Here is a 21,631-nt window from a genome sequence, read left to right on the forward strand (position 1 = left end):
ATGTGGACAAGAACAGAGGAGAAGATCTCTGGGCTTGCAGAGATAGGCTCAGTCCACTGAGTCCTGACAGGGCCTCTTCTGATTTTCTACCTTTGTCCAGCTAAAACCATCACTCCTAACATCTCCAGACAATAAGCAAGCACTGATTGTGAACTTACTAAGTACACAGCTCGGTGAAGGAGTTGGAAATTTACAGATACAATGATTATATTTGCACAGGCCTTAGCTCAGGGCATATAATATGACAATAGGACATAACCAATATTTAAAGTCCAAATTGTTTGGAAAATCCATGGCTTACTTATGAATGGTCCTTGCTCTGAAGCATTATGTAATCACAGTCTGGTGGTCTGAGGCTAGGGGTAGGAGAGGGGTGTCACAGATTATTAGACAACCGAATTTAGAAGGTGGTATTGGATAATGATGCTATGAGCCAAATATGAGCAGACAATAAGTAGGATGAAAGTTCAGAAGAGGCAGAAGCTATGTTGGCTGTGGTGACATGAAAAGAGCTATAATACCTGGTATATAAATGTTTGTTGCATTTTCCTAATAGTAATTAATATTTGCATAGCATTTCAAGTTTCCAACACTTTAATGTCAGTTATTCTCATCTGGCCTCATTAAATCTTCACTAAAACTTGTGAGTCAAGTATTATAAATTGAGGGTAAAATACTTAGAATAGTGGTTAGTACATAGCAAATATTTGCTATTATTATTAGCTCTATTTTATGTATCAGGAAACTGAGGCTCAGAGAGGCAGGCAGTGACTTGCCCAAAATCACAGAGCTGAACAGTGGTGGGACTAAGCCTGAACTCAGCACCCTGGCTCTTATTTATAGACCTTTCTCCGTTATCCTATGCATAAAATGCATAAAAGGTGGGTATTTAAGCTGGGCTTGCCTAGTTTAGGCTAAATTTGGAGGTGGCCTCAAGGGAGAAGTCTCTGAAATCATGCTCCTTAGCCTCACAAGCCCTATTTGACAGGAAGATGGGAACTGATGAGGGTGTTCAGTGCCTTGAGTAAGAAGAGTTAAATCTAGAATCCTCTATTCATTTTAGCTATAAGGGGAGATGATCCATCAAGGAAGCTCCAAGCCATTAAACTCACATACATCCTCAGCTGCTAGGCTTGTTAAGAAAATGTTACAATAGGGGGAAATTGACAACACAGGCACCCTTAGGTATTTTTAGTCTGTACTTCAAGGATGTACATCTTGGGTTCTGTTTAGGACTGAGCACAAGGGGGTGAGTTTGAATTGGTTTGACAAGACTGCCAGTCAGAAAATCCCTAATGAGTATCTTTTTTTGTCCCCAGTTTATGCAAGGCACTGAATGTGGGGGGTGGGGGTGGGGGGCTAAGGGATGTGAAATAACTTTCTCAAACACCAGGGAGGGTGCTATAATCTTTTTCTTTGGTGGGTGGCAGTGTGGAAGTATCAGGAAAAACTATAACTGTGTCTATTCCTTGCACTAGAAAGTCTGCAATGAGTTATTTGTCCTTCTAATGTACAACATAGTGATTGTAGTTAATGGTACTGTATGTATAGTTGAAATTTGCTGAGTAGAACTTAAACATTTCTACCACACACAAAAATAATTATGTGAGGTGATGGGTGTATTAATTAACCTGATTGTAGTAATCAGATTCACAAAGAACATGTATATCAAATCATCATGGGGTATACTTTAACTATATACAATTTTATTTGTCAATTATATTTCAGTACAGCTGGAAAAAATACATTACTTATTTCATGGATATATTCTTAAATGTAAGCCATTGTAACACTGTTTGTAATAGCAAAACAACCCCAAAACTAGAGATCCAAATGCTCACCCAAAAATATTGATTAAATTATTGTATGACCTTCAAATGGAATTTTGTACAACTATTAAGAAAGAGGTCCATCAGTATGTGCTGAAAACATATCACTAAGATGTATTTTTAAATTCAGTAAAAATCAAAGTTCAAAAAAGGAGAGTTTATGTAGCATGATGCATATTTGAAGCGCATATATATATATATATATATATACAGATTATGCACACATTTTTTCCATAATGGAATGATATGCTTGCACTGATAATGGGGAGTATATTTGATGAGAGAGAAAAGAGAAACTTATTTTTCATTTTATCCTTTAATGTGCTTTTTGATTGGTTTAATATATGACATACTTCTAAAAATTTTAAGCCTTTGTCTAAGGTCACACAGGGAAGGGCACAGCTAGGATTCCCACCAAATTAATTCTAGGACCCTTGTGGATTCTAGCACACTGCCTCCTAACAGTGCTCTTAGTATCAGGCAGCACTTTTGTTGCTTGCTTGTAAGCTACACAATTTTTTATGAAAATACCTGGAACTAAAACATCCAAGGGCCAGGAGCTGGGAGAACATGCTTATTCTCTACAGAAGGCTCTGTGCCCCATCTGCCTGCCATCTTGGATCCTTTTTTATAAGATTGTGGCTCAGCCAAGAGAGGTCAGTGACCTGGAGCCAGGAAATACAGACTGATTTCTAACAGGACAAATTACCTTAAGGAAAAGGCATTAAGATAATTGGAGAGGTGGGGGTGGGGAGAAGGCTTGAAAACAGTATCATTAGCCAGCTTGGTAAATGGGCAGGTGCAGGAAGTGGCAGCTAAACCAAGCCAGAATCTATAAATATACTTCAATATTAGTGTTTAAAACCCACAAAATAAGTGAGTGAATTTAAAAACTTGGCAGCACCCAGATATAAACTCTTACTTCTAAGCTTAACTCTTATGAATTGTTCTGTGATTTGAGTATGTTATTTAACTGCTCTTGGGTTTCAGTTTCCCCATCAGTTAAATGGATGATGCTATCTGACCTGGCTACTGCAGAGTTGTAAGGAACAAATAAAGCTAGGAATGTACTTTGAAAATGCAAGGCATTGTACATAATGAAAAGCTACTGTTAATGTTTCTGAACTTACCGCATAGAGGAGAGCTATTTTGAAATGGAAAATGGAAGGAAGCATCCGAAAAGCATTGCTGGTAACAAGGTAGCACACCTAACCAACACGAGAAAGGAACCCATGAGTCATTTACTCTGTTCCTCCTTTTTGTAGTCATATACAGAGTCCAAGATCTGTACTATCATCTGTATCAAGATCTGTATTACTCTGCCATGAGTAGACTATTATTTAAACCCATAAATAAGATGGAACAGTAGCCAGAGGGACAGGATATGTGAGAGGCCTCTTGCCCAAGGGGCTTACTGAGCTATCAGTGTTGAACAGGGTCCTAGAAGGAAACCGATGAAGCTTAGTAAGGAATTAGGGCAGAGGTGGGGGGATGGACTTCAGTGATTCAACTCCAGGATGGCTGAGTGCCTCTGAGGAACAATTTGAGGGTGGCCAGGGACTTGGATAGGACAAATGACAACTTCCTAAAACAGACTGTTCCAGAACCCAAAGATGAAAGGAAATAGCCTAGCGGCATTCTGGGTAGTTCACAGGAACCAGGATAGGAAGTATTTGTAGTAGAACTATGCTTACAACATCAAGTCCCTTTTGAGCGGAAGAAGGAAATGGGGAAAAAAACATGCAATACAGCACTCATAACAAGTCAGTTTCTGTAATGGTGGGAGTAAAGATGGAGAGAATGAATCAACAGAGGGAGATAGTACCATGCAATGCCAAGGTCATGGGCTCAGACTTGGGTGTGAATACATGCTCTGTCACTAACTTACCTTGTGACCTTGTATATGCTATTTTCCTCCTCTGAATCTTGGTTTCCTCATCTCAAAAATGAATACCTTTTCCCCTGTCTCATGAGTTGTTAAGAAGATTAAATGAGATGTTTCTGAAGATAACTAATACACAATTCTTAGAACATGATGCCCAATATGTTAATTTATTCCTTTAATTTGGAGAGGGACCTTTAGCAAATGGTCAGTGAAATATGCTAACTTGATATTTCAAACATTGGAAAAGCAAGCCCAACCTAGCTGACGGGTACAGTGTGGAAAGGCCCTTTTTACAAATGGAGAACTAGCCTAAGTGGGCAGGTAATAAAATCTTTTGGCAGGGAGGGTAGATTCAGGACAAAGTAGAAATGGATATAAATACAAGCGTAACACAGTCTGCTTACGTGAGGCTATAAAGCCATTAATGTGAAGTTCCTCCAGACCCATAACAAAAATGGGAAGATAATAAGTACTGTATAACAGCTTCACTCATTTTCTTATGTTCAATTATTGTAGCTTTCCTCATGATCCTCCCCTTTTTTTCCTGGTATCCTCCCACTCTTTTTGGAAGTATGGGTATGAAAAGGCAAAATGATAATGGTTTCTTTAAAAGTAAAATTCCAAAGGTGGAAACTAACTAGAAAATCAGAGTGAAATGGCAGATAGGGGAAGATAAGGAAACTATAGAAGACTGACCTTGTCTTCACCAGGAATAATATTAGGGAAATTCCTACTTTTAGACTTCTTTGGTAGCCAAAGGACCAGAGATGTTACAAAATTACAAAACCTGAGAGTAAAAAGGTACTTTGGTTTATTTTGTAGGTGAATAAGTTGAGCATAAAAGGAGAGGAAGTGGTTTGCTTGAGTTTCCCAGTCGTTGTCCAACTGAAAAGTCAGGTTCTAACCCTAACACGCCTGTCTTGACTGTCATTCTGGGGTTCTGTCTGCTCTAGGCTCAACTTTATAACAGTGAATTTCTGACCTCAAACACTTATACAAAACTGATACATGGGTGGTTTTTTTTTTCTTTTTCCAGGGCCAAGTGCTTTCGGGGCAAAAAAGTCCTTGGAGATTATGATATCAAAGTGGAACAGGTAATCAGCCTGAAGCCCAGAGCTGCGTTTGCATCATCAGTCCTCACTGATCCCCCTCGGCATCCCAGAGTGAACCATGTAGTTCTGCTGCACGGAGTACAGTGTGTCTCTCCGGGTTCCAGGCTATTTCTTCCACCCCACCCTTTCCCCAGGGTTTTTCTCTTTATGAGACATAGTCCTGAAGGCTGTATCTTTCAAGTTCGCTGACTTTCTATCTTGGTTCTGGTGTCCATAGAGAGGCAAGTAGTATGGCTCTTAGGGCCCTCATTCAATGTGGGGTTCTCAGGCTGAGGAAGACCTTAGAGGAATGTCTTCCCAGGACTCTGGCCACAGTTCCATGTTGTTGGCGGCATGGTATCGCTGGGTGAGGACACGTTTGCCATTCCTGTATGCTGCCTTGAGTGGTGACTACTCTGGGATTGAGGCTACACTTCAGAGGGAACTTAGAAAAGAACACCTCCTTGTTTTAATGCAATGAATTCCTGAAAAGGTCATTTTTTACCTTCCTCTATTCTTTGCTTCTTGATAAATAGAAATTAGATCCATTTGGGTAGGGGGAAATACCCAGTTTAAACAATGCATGTATTTTCTAGGTAATAACAGAAGTTATCATTCCTTGCACAGTATGCTGTGATCTACAGAGTACTTTCCTAACCATTATTACATTCAGTTCTTTTCTTAAAATTTTTAAAAATTGGCGTGAAAGAGTAGGAGAAATACCAATTTGTTGTTTCACTTATTTGCACATTCACTGGTTGACTCTTGTATGTGCCCTAACCAGGGATCAAACTCGTAACCTTGGCATATTGGGGCAAGGCTCTAACTAACTGAGCTACCAGTCAGGGCTGCATTTACTTCTTAAAATAAGTTGTTAGGTAGACAGGATTGATACATTTTTCCCCATTTTATACATGGGAGGACCATTCCCTCCAGAGAATATGAGTAACTTGCCTAATGTCTTGTGCAGCTAGTTGAGGGGAAAGCAGAACAAAAACCCAGTTGCCGAATCTAAAGCCTAGTACTTTTATGTCGAAACTGGTAAAGGGCATGTTGTTCTCAGAGAGGCAGCACAAAGGATGCTGGTGGGCTGGGAGTCTGAAGACCTGCGTTTTGCTTCTGTCACTGCCAACAATATGTTTTTGTTTTGTTTTGTTTTGTCTAGAAAAGTAACTCAACTGCTCCTTATCTCTGTTTCTTCTGCCTCATAGAGTTACTATGAGTTAAATGAGATCAGTTTGGAAAAAGGCTTTGAAAACTATAAATAAAAAGTTTGGTAGTAGGGATGTTGCTGCTGTTGCTGCTGCTATGTGGAGGACTAGGCAAAGTCAGCACTGTTGACTTATCCCTTAGTATAATTTTTTTTTACTTTTTTACCATAGTCAAATTATATAACATGAAATTACCTTCCTAATCCTCACCATTATTTTCCAGGCAGAATTTTCAGATCTCAACCTGGTGGCCCATGCAGATGGGACCTATGCCGTGGATATGCAGGTACTCCGGAATGGCACAAAGGTTGTACGGTAAGGTCTTCTGTCCTCAGGGTTACTGTTACTGTCTCCAAGTTATCATCTCTGGCTTGCAGAGGCAGTTTCAAAATCAAGTGTTGAAGTGGGATAATAGTGCTATGTATAGTGTGCAGAACTTGATGGTGTATATAAGGAGGCAGAAAAAACCAGCTACTCCCTCAGGGAGCTCTTGTTCCAATGGTAGTGAAAGCTTCATGGACTGAGTTTACTTAGAGGTAACTAAATTTCTGTCGGAGGGGTCCTGGAACTCTAGCCCCAGTTCAACCAGTGCAGCTCTGTGCTTTTATCTCTGCATATATTTTCCTGGAAATCAGGATTTAATTGCTTTAAAAAATGTTCGGACCTGGCTTGTATGGCTCAGTGGGTTCAGTGTTGTCCTGCAGACAGAGGGGTTGCCAGTTTGGTGTGTTCAGGGTGCACGCCTGGGTTGCAGGTTGGGTCCCTAGTTGGAGGCATGTGAAGGGCAGCCAATCAATGTTTCTCACCTCTTTTTCTTCCTCCCTTTCATTCTCCCTAAAAATAAATAAATAAAATCTTATTTAAAAAATAAAAGAAGTTGTACAACCTTAAAAAAAAGTTTGTAAACCTCTTATCTAATTCAACTTCCTATTTTACATTGATTTGCTTAAATTCACAAAGTGAGTGGGTAGCAGAACCCTGTATTCTATGTGAATTATTTTAACTCCTCATCTTGTGTTCTTTCTGTACTCCCCACCCTGGGAACTCATAACTCTGACAGGAAAACCTAGAGTCAGAAGTGACATTGTGGGTGCAAGAAAATTTTCAATTACAGAGCACTTATATGCTAGGTAGTATGCTGGGCACATACATACATGATCAAACGTAATACAAGAGTTCCATGAGGGAGGTGATGAGAATTCTAGATTGGAGGAAATGATTTCCACAGTATTCTTCTTACCAGGGGCTTGGTATGGCTTCAGGTTTTCAGATATCAGAGTCTTGCTCCAGGAAGAGTCTTCATTTTACTCTCTTCCCTATCTCAATCTGTAGTACTTTGACATTGAGGCCTCCAGTATCTAATAAGAACTGGGACAGTGACAGGAAAGGCAAAACTTAGGTATCTAGAACCTAACAACAGAAAATGTGAGCTTGTCCATCCTGAGTTCATCTATCCTAGAGACTAAGGAGGAGGGCAGAAAAGGAGATGTTCATCCTGCAAGAGAGACAGTGGGTTTCTCCAGCTGAAGGTAGATTATGGGGATGCATGTACAAACCAGGTGGTAACAGAGTGCTGGGAGGGATCTGGCAAGAATAAGGCAGGCCCTTCCAGGTGCTAGGAACTCAAGAACTAGCCACAAGTCTAGAGCTCCATTCCTATAACCGGGATATGAGGTTTGGTCTTAGGCATACAGCTGGAGCCAGTTTCTCAGAATTGGGACTTGAAAGTCAGAGCATCTCCAGCACTTGATGCTAAATCTTCTGAGAGACTGAGGAAGGATCCTACCAATCTCACTTTGAAAGACTGATCTCTGAGCCTGTTTGGGGCTGGAGCTGTAGGTAGGGGTTCGTTGGATGCCTGAGCAGAGAACCAGGTAGGTCATTGCTATGGTGTGAAACTGCTGAATCCTAGAGCCTTGAGTATGGATGCTGCCACAGAATTCAATCTCGAAGAAGATAAGGTTCCTTAGGAGTAAGGGTATGAAGACAGGGGCCCTGTTACTGTGGATCAGCTGTGGCTAAGAGTTTTGCTGGCTAGAGGTGAAATGCAGGGAGCCTTCCCAGGCATGGGGACATTCTGTACTCTTAGTGCTTCCTGAAGCTGTTGCTCAACCTCAATCCTGCAAAAAAAATATTTGTACCTCTCCCTAGTGTCCGCTTTGGAAGAACAACATTGGGAAGTCTGGCATCTGGTCTCAGCCAGCCTGAACTCTTGCTCTCCTGGGGGCATGATGAGGGCATTGCCTATTTTAAGGAGCAGATTTAAGGAGCTTCAGCTTTCACACTGACCCATAGTGACAGGGAAAATCTTGTTCACTTAAGGTGTGAGGATCTGTTTCTTCCTTCCTGAAGATATTTGCATCTTAGAAAAAGGCCATGTTTAACCCAGAGGAATAGGAATTTCAGAAATATGTTTCTCAAATCTCCTTTGAGATATGCCGTAATGTCTCATTCCTAGTCCATAAAGAAGAGGAATAATAAAGTAAGAGGCTTGGATCAGGTGGCCCTTAAGAACTCTTCTCTACTTTGGGCTTTGGAAATGGGAGATAAGGTGACATGACTTGAGGTGCTGTTTAATGGCAAACTTGCCTCTACGTTCTTACCAGGTCCTTCCGACCAGACTTTGTGCTCATCCGGCAGCATGCATTTGGCATGGCAGAGAATGAGGACTTCCGCCACTTGATCATTGGCATGCAGTATGCAGGCCTCCCCAGCATCAACTCACTTGAATCCATTTACAACTTCTGTGACAAGCCGTGGGTGGTAAGTGAGGTCTCCTTCCTCCCAGGTAAAAGGGGAGGATCCAGGTTGTGTATCTCCCAGTCCACCAGGAGGGACCACTGGTAAACAAGATGCAGGTAGGCACTAGCTGAGAGGTTGTGGGAAGGAGCATCAGCTGGGACATAGGAAGGGCAGGCTCTCACAAGAGAACGGTATCATCACAGGCTGGGGCACCTTTGCTGCACACTGGGCCTTTGGGTTCACAGCAAAGTCACACCAAAATTCTGTGTAGAAGCCCTTACAAGTCTGTAGGCTCTGCCCTCAGCAATAGGATGCAACAATAAAAATACTTGTTTCTTGCCTTTGAATGGTCTATCTATTGGAAAGCTTTGAGGCCAGTGGGGACCAAGGAGATAGTCCATCTCAGAGGGATGTTAGTGACAGTCTTACCGAGTGTTTTAACAACCTCACATTCAGATTTATCCACACAAGTATGAATCAGACACTTGTATGAGCTATAAGTGCCTTTAGAGATCAAGTCTCCACCCTTCATGGTAGATATATGAAAATTTAAAAGGAAAGTAAGGAGTATGAAACCATTTACTATATTGCACCAACATCTGAGATTTTCCTATTTTATTTTGTTTAATCTTCACACTGACCTTACCAGGATGATATTATTATCATTATTACCACTTTTTAGAGAGACATGAGACTCAGTAAATGTTAACTTACCAAAGTTACACAGCCAGGATTTCTCTAGATTGCACTGTCACTCACATAAATTAAGTTACTGTGTGAGGAAGAAGCTGCTGTTCTCTTCCTTGGCTTGTCTGGAAATCTAGGAGGCAGTGGAAACTTCTGAGCAGAGAAAAAGAGTGAGGCTAAGAGCGAGAGTGACCTTTGATGGCTGTTGAGGCGCTCTGGCCTCCCCTCTGACAGCTGAAACCACCCAGGTCCAATAGCTCTGCTGCTGCAGGCTGGCCCTCTCAGAAGGAAACGCCTGCCCCTAATCACATCCTCCTCCTCTTGTTTTCCAAAAATCAAATTTCAGCTATCACATACTGGCTTGCCACGAGTCATGGCACCAGTGGCTGATTTTGAAGTTTCTGGACCTCAAGCTTCTCCACCACTCAGGGACCTGAAGATGGTAGGGTGGTTTTTGTTGTTGTTATTTTTGTTTTTGTTTTTTAATGAAATAGACCTATTGCCTCTGCTCTTGATCTTTTTTTCACACCTGAACTCAAAGTTTACCCATTCCCTTGAAAGCCAGGAGGAATCAACAGTATGAGAGAAAGTGTCAAAAGACCTGGGAATTGCTGTGGTTAAGAAGGAAGGTTGGGTTCACCTTGTTCAGCCTTTACCTCTATGTGGCCTAAGGCATCTGGAATCCTAGTTTTACAGAAACAAGCTAAAAGTGTTGTGATTTGAGTGTGTTATTACTCGCAGAAGAACACATTATGAGGCCTTCACCAAGCCTCATTCTAGGGACCTCCTCTTTCTCCTGTCATGTGACATCCCTACTACACATAATGCCCTCGTGCTTCCCCCAGTCTTTTTAATACCTGTTAGAATTTGGCTCCCTTATAGCCACACAGGGCAATTCTGCTATTGTCAGCTTTTTCTGGGTGATTTCACTTATCAGCCTTCTGACTAAACCCCCTCTACCATGCTTTCTTTGTCTGTAAACTAGGAATAATATTACCTGCCACCAGTTTGCCATTCTGGCTGTTAGAGTCCCCTAGAATTTGGGACCTCTTGTAGAAACTGGTTCCCTGCTTTATGCTTTAAAAAACTGTGCCAGAGGCAGGGAGGAGAGGATCAGAGAGCCTGTGCCTAGGACTTTGCCACTCCTGGGATCTGGGATCTGGTGAGGGTTCACATTCTCACCCATTCACATTCTCACTCAGCACATTGCCTTTGGCATTGCATCAGAACAGCAGGGCTCCCTGGCTAGACACCAAGTTCTCCCTTCCTTTTTACTAAGCAGCTGCCAAACTAATGGCATTTTATATACTTGTATTGCTCTCTGTCTGTTAATAGGAGTGGACAAATTTGGTGACTATGAGAGGAGGGGTTCCTCTAAGATGATGACTAAAATATCATTTAGATGATATTTTCTAAATATCTTAGCTTGGTGTGAGGAAAGGCCTCAGTTGGTTGGACAGTGCTCTACCTTATGTCACTGTGTCTCTGAGCACATCTGTATCTCATAAATTGGTCAAAGAGCACACTGGGATTTTGGAAGGAGAAGTGGACCTATCGTTGAAAGGAGCATTCCAGAGAAAGCAAGAACATCTCCACACTATACTGCTGCAAATATATCTGAAATCCCTGTCACTCTTTCTAGGTTTTTTAGAGACAGACGCACTAGGGTTGAATTAAATGTTTTATTTCCAGGAGGGGTAAGGATAAATGATTAAATTCAGGATGATCTTGAAATCCCATTTCTTCCAAGAAGTCTTTCTTGATTCATTGGATGAGTGGTTATAAAGAACATTATCTTGCTCTTTGTTGCCAAACCACCACCCCCAGCTCCCAAATCCATTCTTTTGCCTATACATAGAGGAAATAACCCTTATCAGATATTACATTTGTTTAATTGGTGACTATGTGCTTGTGATTTAATCTAAGTTTCCAAGGAGGCAGGAGTTAGGTGCCAAACCCAGTACCTTGAACAGACAGGGACTGTTAGAGATAAGGTTGAGGAGGATGGGGTGAGCTCCCAGGGACCCAACTAGTGCTTGGGAACTGGCTACTGTTTTAGTCTTGGCTGTTCCAGGACTCTGGGAGTTTGCCGTGGGCTGTCCTGGCATCAGTGTGGTGCCTGTGTAAGTCTCCCACATGTAGGGAAGATAGAGACTCACATGATACCATGCCAGGGCGTGGGCTATAGCAGGACAGGGGTCGTTAAGCAGAGCTGGTTAGGAATGCTGAAGAGCCTTGGAAACTCAGGCAGAGCAGGAGTCCAGCCAGGCTGAGGTGGGCAGGCAGGACTTAAGGATCAGATGAGGTGGTAGATAGAATCAGAGGAGGCAGGAAAGGTATGAGGGGTTGGTCTTGATAATGAAAACAAGTCGAAGAGCCATAGAATGATGAGGACAGCAGGGTACAACAAAGAATGCACCAGGCAAGAAGAGACCTGACAGCCTCAATTCTAGGCGTGTTCTGGGAGCCCAGGCTTCCCTTCCCTTCTCTTCTCTAGCCTGTCTCCTCATTTGTAGAATGAGATGTTTGGTTCAGAGCTCTCTAAAGTCTCTTTCAATAATAAAATCTTAGGGGCTTGAGATTCCATGAATTATACTTTCAGAAATCTAGAGTCACCAACTCTGTGTTACTAAGGGAAGCGATCCAGAAATTTCAGTGTTTTCTAGCATTTCAAACGCAGTAAAAAAATTCTTTGCTCACAAAAGGACCATAACAGGTGATCGCTTAAACTACAGTTTGATGATGGAGTACAGGAGGATATATAACAAAAGATGTTGTTTGTGGTAAAAAGTTTGAGGAACTAATCAATGCCCTCATTTTATACATGAAGAAAATGAGGCCTGGAGAGGAAAAATCATTTGCCAAAGTATACCTACCAAGCTAGAGGGAGAACAAGAATCAGAAGTCTTCAGTTTTCTAATAACCCAGTTCTGAGCTTTTACTACTCTAGCCCCCTCTTCCCCACTGGCTCATGTGCCAATAACCCTTATAAAGAATAGGATCTGAGCTTTTGAAAATGTTTTAGCTCTCCTTTCTCTGAAAAATAGAAGGCAGCTTTTCCTTCTAGCTGTTTCCAAAAATCTGTTGCTTAGACTGTGAAGTTACCCAGAAGCACTACAGGAAGGATGCTGAATTACCCCTGCTGCCAATGCACTGGGATGGGTGTGTATATGGGGGGCGGGGTGTGGGTGTGAATGAATTGAGTAGGAAAGTACTGTGTGTTTCCTGGGGCAAGAGCATGGTTTTTGCAGAGCCTGAAAGGCAGTTATTTGAAGGAATAAAAAGAATTATGAATTGGGAATAAAGGGGTCTGGCTCTGAATCTGGCTCAAATACTGTGTGACCTTGGGTAAGGGACTTGTCTGGGCCTCAGTTGCTTCACTGATTAAGTTGGGGGTTGGGCAGAGGGAGCTAGAGGTCTGCCAGAGGCCTTCCAGTCCTGATGCTGTAAGTATGTATACCTCACCTTTTCCTCATGGAGCTATTCTGGTTTCTCATAGGTAAAGGACCCAGCTGAGTTCAGTTCTTAGATGAGTAGTAAGTCCCAGAAATGCTGGGTCTGTCCTATATACATGACTATCAAAATCTTCCTAAAGAACAGCTTCATTCACGACACGCCCTGCTCAAATTCTGATGACTTCATACCACCTATAGAGAAAAGCTACCATTTCTTTGCCTGGCATTTGAATTTCCAAGATTTGGCCCATGTTATCTATCCAGCTTCAATTCATCACTTGCCATTTCTAGAGATGCAGGTGTTTGGAATTAAAGACCCTAATTTTAATCTCAGCTTCACAGCTTTACGGCTCTCTGACTTTACGCAGTTGTACCCTCTTTGAGTCCCATATGTAAGACGAAGATGATAAAGTATGTAGTTTCTCAATTTAATATGAGGTTCAATGAAATATCATTAAAATAGAGTAGGCACTGAATGAATAATGTTAGTTTACTCTCTCCTTTCCCTAATTACAGAATACATTCCTTGAGAATAGGAATTGTACACATCTTTTATATACTCAGAGGACTTTACAAAAAACCCTCAGCAAAGCAAATGTTCAATAAATATTTTTTGAAAGACTGTTGTTTAGTTTGTTCTATAAGTTGTCTAGATAAGCTGAAATGTTTGCCTCTCTTTCACAGTTTGCCCAGCTGGTGGCCATCTATAAGACATTGGGAGGAGAAAAGTTTCCACTCATTGAGCAGACATACTACCCCAACCACAAAGAAATGGTATGTGATCAAGTGGGGACTTCAGTCCCTTTACTGTTTCCACTCTGAACTTAATCATATGCTAACACTGGGGCTCTGAAGAGGGCTCCAGTATCTCAATCTCAGAGACACTCCGTTGCAGTTGAACTGCAGACCTGCAATGTGTGGCCAGAGTGGCTGGATTTTAGCTGATGACCCCTTGTTTCCAAAATCTGGAGATAGAATAGAGAAGAGCAGAAACAGGGCATTTTATCAAACTGAAAAAGTAGCAAACCTATGGAGCATTAATCAAAAGATCTACTGCTTTGGGTTCTAACCCTGACTCTGCCACGTCATTGGACTAGTTACATCAACCCACTTTGTCACTTTCCCAACTGGAAAGTAAAATGGGCATAATTATTTCTAACCAGGTTGTTTAATTTGGTAAACAATTTAAGTGAGATTTTTTTAAAGTAATAGCCTTTTGGAAAAGTGTGAAGCATCCTTCAGGTGTCAGGTGTTACTACTACCAGGACCTTCCATTCCCTTGGCTTTCATCAAGATTGTGAGAAGACTAGGTTAACATTATGCCTTCTCTGAGGCCATCCAAGGATATCAGAAGCAGAGAGTTGGCATGGTTGGTTGGTATGGAGGCAATTGCTGTGGGTTTTCCTCCATGGAGACCTCAACTTCACTCTCCCTTCTTCCTTTCTGTCCCAGGCCTGCCTGGTGAGTTGCTGATGGTGCTTAACGCACCAATGAAGACTCTCTGCCATAGCATTCCAGGTGTACCCTGGGACAGAGATCGTGTGTGTTCCCCTCTCACTCCTTTCTCCAAAAGGGATCTCCATTTGTACCATTTCTGTGAATCAAGAGCTTTCTTCTGGCATATTGTCCATGGCCCTCCTTATCAGCAGGCAACACATAGACGATTAATAACAACAACCTTGGGCCTTGAAAAGAACTACCTTCTTCATCTTTTCAGAGCTTCCCCAGTGAGAGGCTCTGGAACTTTAGCCCTTGTCCTTAATAAGTCCTTGAGATCAACATCAGGACTTTTCCTTTTAGGACAAGCAAGGAAGCCTTGCAGAGGCTTTGGAACCCTAAGGGGTCTGTGCTTGGAGTTCTCAGGGAATCCAAGACACAGTGCTAAGGGGACTAAGGAAAGGGAGGGTGGGGAGTGAAGCTGGATTTTTCCTGCTGTAATATCTAGCAAGGCTGACCACTAAAAGAAGGAAGGAAGGAAAGAAGGAAGGGAGGGAGAGAAGGAGGGAGGGAAAGAAAAGAAAAAAATTGCAAAAATACATTCTCCATCTACCATCATTTTCCCTCAAGGTCTCTTGTGTATTCCTGTCCTATCCGCTATCCTGAAATTTGCTCTCAAAAAAAGACCTCTTAAGATCTCTCTGAGGTATGAAGACCTAAAGGGGAATTTTAACTCTACAAGAGAAAGGATTTTTTTTTGGCTTAAAAAGAAAGTTTTCAAGTACGAATTAAGACATCAGTAATCTAGTAGAGGACTTTTCTAAAGAAACAGAAAAGAAGCCCTATGGACATCAGTTGGAGGCATTAAGGATAGTTGACCTGCAGAGACAAAACCTAAGTCTATTCTTATCAGAAGAGGTGTGCTAACTGGGCCAGATCCTCTGCCAGGAATGGTGTAGAGGAGATAACAGCATGCAGAGGGAGATTAGGCCATTGTAGGTCTCATATTGAATGACTGTATGCCCCTGCAGGTCACTTTCCTAAACAGATGGAAGTGTATGAGAGGATCAGGATGAGTTGAGATGGGAGTTGAGGATATACAGCCATAGTATAGTGTTCTTTTCATTCTTCTAAAGCAGTCTGTTTATGATACTGTTAACCTGTCTTCTGGTATTGTACATCAGAAGGCTATACCATCTCATATACATAACATTCAACATTTCTTCCCTATCAGATCAATTAAGGTAAGAGAAAACACATTTTCCTAGAGAGAAAAGGGAATAGTTCTGGCCCAAACTATTTTGATTCTAAGCCAGAATTAAAACTTTCAGTAATAGGTACTGGCTAGACTGAAAAGGTTTGGGAGGCAGGGGAGAAGGGCTGAGGGTATGATAGAAAAGTCATGCTACTTTCCCTAGACTTTGACAGGTTCTGGGCTGGGGTCCAGATGTAAGCTGAACATGCCTTAGCCCTGTTCTAATACTAGCCAGACTGTCCACTTGGTACTTCCCATCGGCTGGCAGCAATGAGGCAGGTGGTGATAGCCCGAGCTCTGCAGGGAAGGAGAACTGGCTTGGTCTTCAGGACTCCTGAAGGATTGTGGCTGTCACTGTTCTCTACTAGGGCTGGATGATGTCAATAAACTCCTTCCTGAGGGGCAAGTGCCCCTCGTACCAGCTGCAGGTGCCATCAACATGCTTCATGCAAACATAATGCTGGGCCTGGTACCCATAGAGTTTTCGTTCCAACAGCCAGTCTGTCCAGAGGCACTCGTTGGGGGCCGCAATGGTGCAGGACACTGTGTAGCAGGTGGTGATCTACAGTCATAGCCATCAAACATCAAAGTGAGTAGGGTATCTTTTTTCTTATTTCCTTTCAGACTCTACATATCCTTACAGCCTAGCCCAAACGCCCCTGCCTTATGAAGTCTTTCCTAGTTTCCAAAATTCTCCAAGTTCTCCTTCCCCTGTGCTCCCCACATGCAATACTGCCTCTCTAATGGCATTTCTGGGGTCAGACCAACCTGAAGGTTCTTACTCTACCACTGACCTTGAGCAAGTTACTTTACTTCATAGAGCGTTAATTTCTTCACCTTAAAATAGGAATCTTAATTCTTCATACATTTGTTATGAAGACTACATAAAATATTTTAAATAAATTGACCATTAGAGGGGCTGGCAAAGAGTAGACTATGTTTCAAAGGTAGCTATACTATTTCATTTTGCCTTAAGATGATGGCCACCTTCCCTACCAAAATATTATGTAGTTTGAGATCAGGGACTGTGAACCACATTGCTTCTCTATCTCTAATTTCATATAGTGCCTGATCCATGGCAGATCTCAAGTGTACTATGCTAGGTGAATAGTGCATGCATGAAGGAAAGAGTACATAAAGGGTGAGGCTGCAACTCTTAAGACCCATTCCCACCCACAGAAGACCTTGGAAATGGACATTTTCTTACTTGGCATCCACAATTCAGGTGATAGTGATGATTCAGACTTTCTCTTTGCAAAAAGGACAGGTTCTCCCAGGGCTCAATATAGTTGCAAAGGTGGATGAAGACTTTTCCATCATTGAGGACCTGACCTTCAAGGGGAGATGGAGGAGAACCTAGCATGAGGAATATGTGAAGCTCCATAAACCCTGGGACCTTGAAAAGCCCAGAATTGCAGCCTCTTCAATGTAGTTCTTTTCTTTTCTTTTCTCTCTCTCTCTCTCCTCTCCTCTCCTCTCCTCCCCTCTCTCTCTCTCTCTCTCTCACATTGTGGCAGTGGTGACATGGGGCTCAATGAAGGGGCCAGAAAGACCTCTATAATCTGTACATCAAAGATTATGTTTGTACAAAGGAGAGTTGTGGGATAAGGACTTTTCCTTAATCATGGTACTAGAGAATACATGAGCTTTAAAGTGAGACTCTTGGTGGAACCCTCTTCTTTTCTATCATTTTCCTGCTGTGTGACCTTAAGAAAGTCATGTAACTTCTCAACTGAAAGATGAGAATAATAAGGTTATTGTCAGGATTAAGTGAGAAAATATTTGTAAAACTCTCAGCACAGTAGTGGGCCAATAGAAGATGCTCAATAAATAATTGGTCCCTTCCCCTTTTCAATTCTTCCCAGTATCTGCATAGGCCAATCTTTTGCCCCATTGATACCTATCTTGGTCTCTCCTCCTCTTAATACAAATGTTCCTCTTCTTTACTTTTCAAACTCTTTCCTATCTTCCAATGACCCTTTTCAGTACCACGTCATCCTCAAAGTCATCCCTGACTATGCTAGCCCACACCTCTTAGAACTTAAGTCACTCATCATTTACTTACTGAGCAACTACTAGACCTGGTACCAGGAATACAGAAATAAGTGACAGGCTCTTTGTCCTCAAGGAGCTTAAAAACAACTAGGTCAGACAGAAAAGTAGGCAAAAATTACACTGTTGTGTAATTATATACAAGATGCAGTATAAGGACAAAGATAAGCACAATTATCTCCGTCTGTGGAAGGGGTGGGGGCAAGGAAGGTGTCTAAGAGGAGATGATGCTCCTGTTGGGCCTTGAAAGGATAGCCAGGAGTTTACCTGTCAGACAAGTTGGGGGAAAGACTTCTGGACATTGGGACTGTTCTGCGTAAAGGTGGAGGTGCACAGTCCAGCCAAATACCTTCTATAACCACAAATGAGGGGCTGGAAACTGTCAGTGACAAATAGTAAGAGACAAAGCTGGAGAGGCCAGCAGTGTTTAGGTCACAAAGGGCTTTAATTTAGAGCCCACTTTTACAATGAAGCTTCCCTAACTGTTTGTAGTACAAGATACCTTCTTCCTGAATTACAAAATAATATAGTATTAAATAATATAGCATTTGATGCACACAGATTCTTCACTTACGGAGTCATAGTCTTATGTGGTTCTTTGTTATATCTCAACCTGCTCAGCATGGAGGAGACGTACCAAGTGCATGGAGAGAGACCATGTTAGACACAAAGCTCCTGTTAAGGCTTTGCTTTACTATACCCCAGAATAGGGCCCTGGGGTGTGAGTTAGCTATACAGGCTCACTATGAGTCAAGAGTGGCTGTCTAAAGCTAATGCCATCATAGGTTGCAGTATTACAATGTGTGTGCTGGGGGAGGTGGGGTTGCACACACACAATTCTCCTTTACTCTGTGAAACTAAGACCTCTCCTGTAGCGTTGTATCCAGTTTATTGTCCTGTGCCAGGGAGGGGATATGGACAGGCTATATTCCATTGGAGAAGGTGACCAGAATAGGAGGGGCTGAGAACCATGGCCCGCAGACCTGGAGCTAGAGTGCTCACATCTGTCATCCTCAGGCCTCTAAGGGATCATTATAGAGCCGAGGGCAGAGCTGAATCCACAAGGAGCAGTTTTAGAGGGCCAGATTTGGGCTCAAAATACCAGAATCCTTATACCAACTATAATTGTTTGAACCCTGGCTGGTGTGGCTCAATGTATTGAGTGCTGGCCTGCAAGCTGAAAAGTCACCGGTTCGATTCCCAGTCAGGGCATATGCCTGTATTGCAGGTCAGATCCTGGTTGGGGGTGTGCGAGAGGCAACTAATTAATGTATTTCTTTGCACATTGATGTTTCTCTCCCTTTCACCCTCCCTTCCCCTCTCTCTAAAAATAAATAAATAAAATCTGAATGGAACCAGCTGCCCTAGGCTGGGAGAGCAACCCATCCTTAAAATAGTGAAGCAGTGGCCAAGATCACTGTAATGAGAACTCTTGCATTGAAAGGGAAGTTACCAAGCCTCTCCCAACTCAGAGGTTGCCTCTTAGTAACACAGCTCTGTTTTATGCTCAGAATATGTCACTTGCTCAGAATGAGTCAAGGACAGCCCTGGCTCTTCCTTGGCTGCTGTCCCTAGGACAGAGCCTATTGGGGCCTCTTGCTGCTCTTTAACTTACCAGTCAAGATATACTGCTTCTGGCTGTTTGCTTCTAGTTTCACGCCACAGAGGGAGGAATCAAAAGGTGTATAGATATACTGAACATCCTTGACTTTCTCAAACCCTTTAAACATCTGAAAAGCAATTACAAAATAGCAGTATTGGGTCAGTGAGTGAAATTTATATCTTAACAGGAAAAACTTCTCATTCTTCAATCAAAAAAAAATCAAGCAAACATCTAGTTCAGGATTTGATGCATACAGATGGCTCAACTGGATCATTTCTCTCTTTAAAAAAAAAATCTGAACCTTGATTTATTCCAGTGAGAGGGGAAGTACCTCCAGCAGCCCCATGCCTAGGACTAAAGGGACTCTGAGGGCCTATCCTGCACTGTCACTCAAATTCTGTGGGCCCTGCTTACAACATGTCATCCACTTCTACTTCAGCATCTACACCCAGGATCAGAGCCAGGTTGCCTGACCTCCAGCCCCACCCTTCCCAGAACACAGACCCCACTCCTCCCAAAATCCCAGGGGATAAAAACCCTGTCCTGTCCCCATGTACCTTTATCTGTTTGATTTCATACCGGATCATTTTTTTAGTGTCAGCAGGGTCTGCACTGGCAGGAATTACCTTCTCACTGGAGATTTTAGCCCAGATCACTGCACAGGAAGTGAAAAGAAGGAGCTTTCAGCAACTTGTGGGAGCAATCCATCTGGGATCTGGATGACCTGGGGCCCCTGGAGAATTTTGTAGGGGAATTCGGGTTGTGAGGAAGATGATGTAAAAAAGTGGGGACTTGGAAACTCCTCTTGTGCAGTGAGGCCTGTTAGGTGCTACGATCTCTGTACTTTATCTGCTAGTTTTGAGAGTCTAGTTTTCCAGAGGCAATCAGTTTTCTGAGTGCCAGGGGGTGGAGGTGGGCATCAGGATAGAGGAGGGAGGAGGAGCTCTTTGAGGGCAGTCAGTGGGGTCATCTACTGGCATAGCCCAATGTCTAAATCAGAGTCTGCCTAACATTGATATTAGTAAATGTTTATTGAATTAATAAATGATATGACCCTGCACAGAGGTGGTTCATCTTTTGCCATTTGGGCATTAATCAAAAACAATTTATGAAGCTTTTCCTCTGTGCCTGGCCTAACACTAGGTACTAGGTCCATAAACATGATTAAGACAGGGTACCCAATCCTGCAGAACTCAGTCTAACGGCACAGCACAGTGGGAGCAAAAAAGATGTAGGAGATGCTGTGTGGCAGCACCAAGGAGTCAGGAAGCCTTCAGAGAAAAGGAGATAGCTAAGACTTTGAAGAATAAGTAGGAACTTGCCAGGAATTTAAGGATGGGGGGAAGGACATTCCAAGCAGAGGGAAGAGAAGGGGCAAAAGATGGACGTTTGTAGTGAAAATCCAACTTTCTGGCCCCTGGTTTCCCCCTCCCCCATCCAGTAATTTAGAATAATCACAGGATAGTTCTAGTGATGTGTTCAATGAAACAATTGCAATAGGCGGGACGGGGAGAGGGGGTCGCCATGGACTCTACTTACTGAGCTTGCAAGGTTGCTATGGTGTTGGTCTTGCCCGACCCATCAGCCCCAACAGGAGGCAACTGGGGCGAAATTTGAGCTCCTCCTTTTCCCTCCAGATCACTGGTCTACAGCTCAGTCACGTACCGATCACACACAACCACTCCCTGCTGTGGACCTCCCGGGGCCTTCCGACTCACCAAGCGCGGAGTGGCAGACGTGCTGCTGGGGGTGCGCGGGGGCACAGCTGCACGCCTCGCCCAGTCCCGGCGGCCGCAGCAATGCCAGCAGCCGCAGCAACAGCGCCCAGCTCGGCACAGTCTGGGGGCTCCGGGGCATGACACTGCAGAGCCCCAACTAAGCCTTTGGGGTTTGGTGGACCAAACAGCCCCTCCAGGGCTCCTTCAGAACGGCTCGCGCCCCTCGCCCTAGGCTTAATGAGGTGGACCTAGGACCAATCCCGCCCCATGGGCTCCGCCCTTCTTTGGCTGTAGGCCACTTGAGGCTGCGGGACCGGGACTGGCCGCCCTTCTGACTGGCAGCCTCAATAAGATGAAGAAGGAAGCCAGGAGAGGCCCTTAGCTTCTGTTTCCCTGCCCGAGCAATTATAAGCCTTCCAGAAGTGGAGGGAAGGCACTGGGAGAGGGGTGGTGTCATGGCAAAAAGCGCAATAAAGACAAATGCAAGAGGCAGAAAGACCAAGGGACTGTGATTCAGGCAGAAGGAACAAGAGTGAGGAGAGGCACAAACAGAGTATGAGACAGGCAGTCATAGGCAGACAGAATTACAACAGGCAAAAGAGACAGTGACAGAGAAGGACGAACCCCTTGCTGAGCTGCACACTGGGAATGAGACAAGCTACTCAG

General features: G+C 43.2%; 2 protein-coding genes across 3 annotated transcripts in view; one reads left to right on the forward strand and one right to left on the reverse strand.

The window, feature by feature from the left end:
• SYN2 (synapsin II) overlaps positions 1–21,631 on the forward strand; it is a 185,400-nt gene that overhangs the window by 137,017 nt on the left and 26,752 nt on the right. Inside the window, exons 2-5 of the mRNA XM_037050762.1 lie at positions 4,751–4,808; positions 6,240–6,331; positions 8,623–8,779; positions 13,585–13,674. Of these exons, the coding sequence (XP_036906657.1) occupies positions 4,751–4,808; positions 6,240–6,331; positions 8,623–8,779; positions 13,585–13,674 (397 nt within the window). The remainder of the gene's footprint in view (positions 1–4,750; positions 4,809–6,239; positions 6,332–8,622; positions 8,780–13,584; positions 13,675–21,631) is intronic.
• TIMP4 (TIMP metallopeptidase inhibitor 4) lies at positions 13,688–21,201 on the reverse strand. Of its 2 annotated transcripts, none has more exons than XM_037050781.1 (5): positions 20,966–21,201; positions 19,874–19,902; positions 19,260–19,374; positions 16,800–16,924; positions 13,688–16,154 (listed from the first exon to the last, which is right to left on the reverse strand). In XM_037050781.1, the coding sequence occupies exons 1-5, from the start codon at positions 21,102–21,104 to the stop codon at positions 15,957–15,959; spliced, it is 606 nt and encodes a 201-aa protein (XP_036906676.1). In that variant the 5' UTR covers positions 21,105–21,201; the 3' UTR covers positions 13,688–15,956. The 2 variants fall into 2 exon arrangements, with proteins under 2 accessions (XP_036906676.1, XP_036906668.1); XM_037050773.1 differs by having other exon boundaries at positions 19,805–19,902.

This window comes from Sturnira hondurensis, unplaced genomic scaffold (genome assembly GCF_014824575.4).
Source record: "Sturnira hondurensis isolate 20B ecotype Veracruz unplaced genomic scaffold, ASM1482457v3 Scaffold0000867, whole genome shotgun sequence".
NCBI classification, from domain to species: Eukaryota; Metazoa; Chordata; class Mammalia; order Chiroptera; family Phyllostomidae; genus Sturnira; species Sturnira hondurensis.

Bases quoted from the DNA above. Each gene is read 5' to 3' on its own strand.
- TIMP4 (XM_037050773.1), bottom strand. From the start codon at position 21,104: ATGCCCCGGAGCCCCCAGACTGTGCCGAGCTGGGCGCTGTTGCTGCGG. The intron at 16,925-19,259 runs GTAAGTTAAAGA...CTCCCCTTGAAG, and splicing joins GAAGCAGTATATCTTGACTG to GTCAGGTCCTCAATGATGGA. The intron at 16,155-16,799 runs GTAAGAAAATGT...CTATGACTGTAG, and splicing joins ACCTGAATTGTGGATGCCAA to ATCACCACCTGCTACACAGT.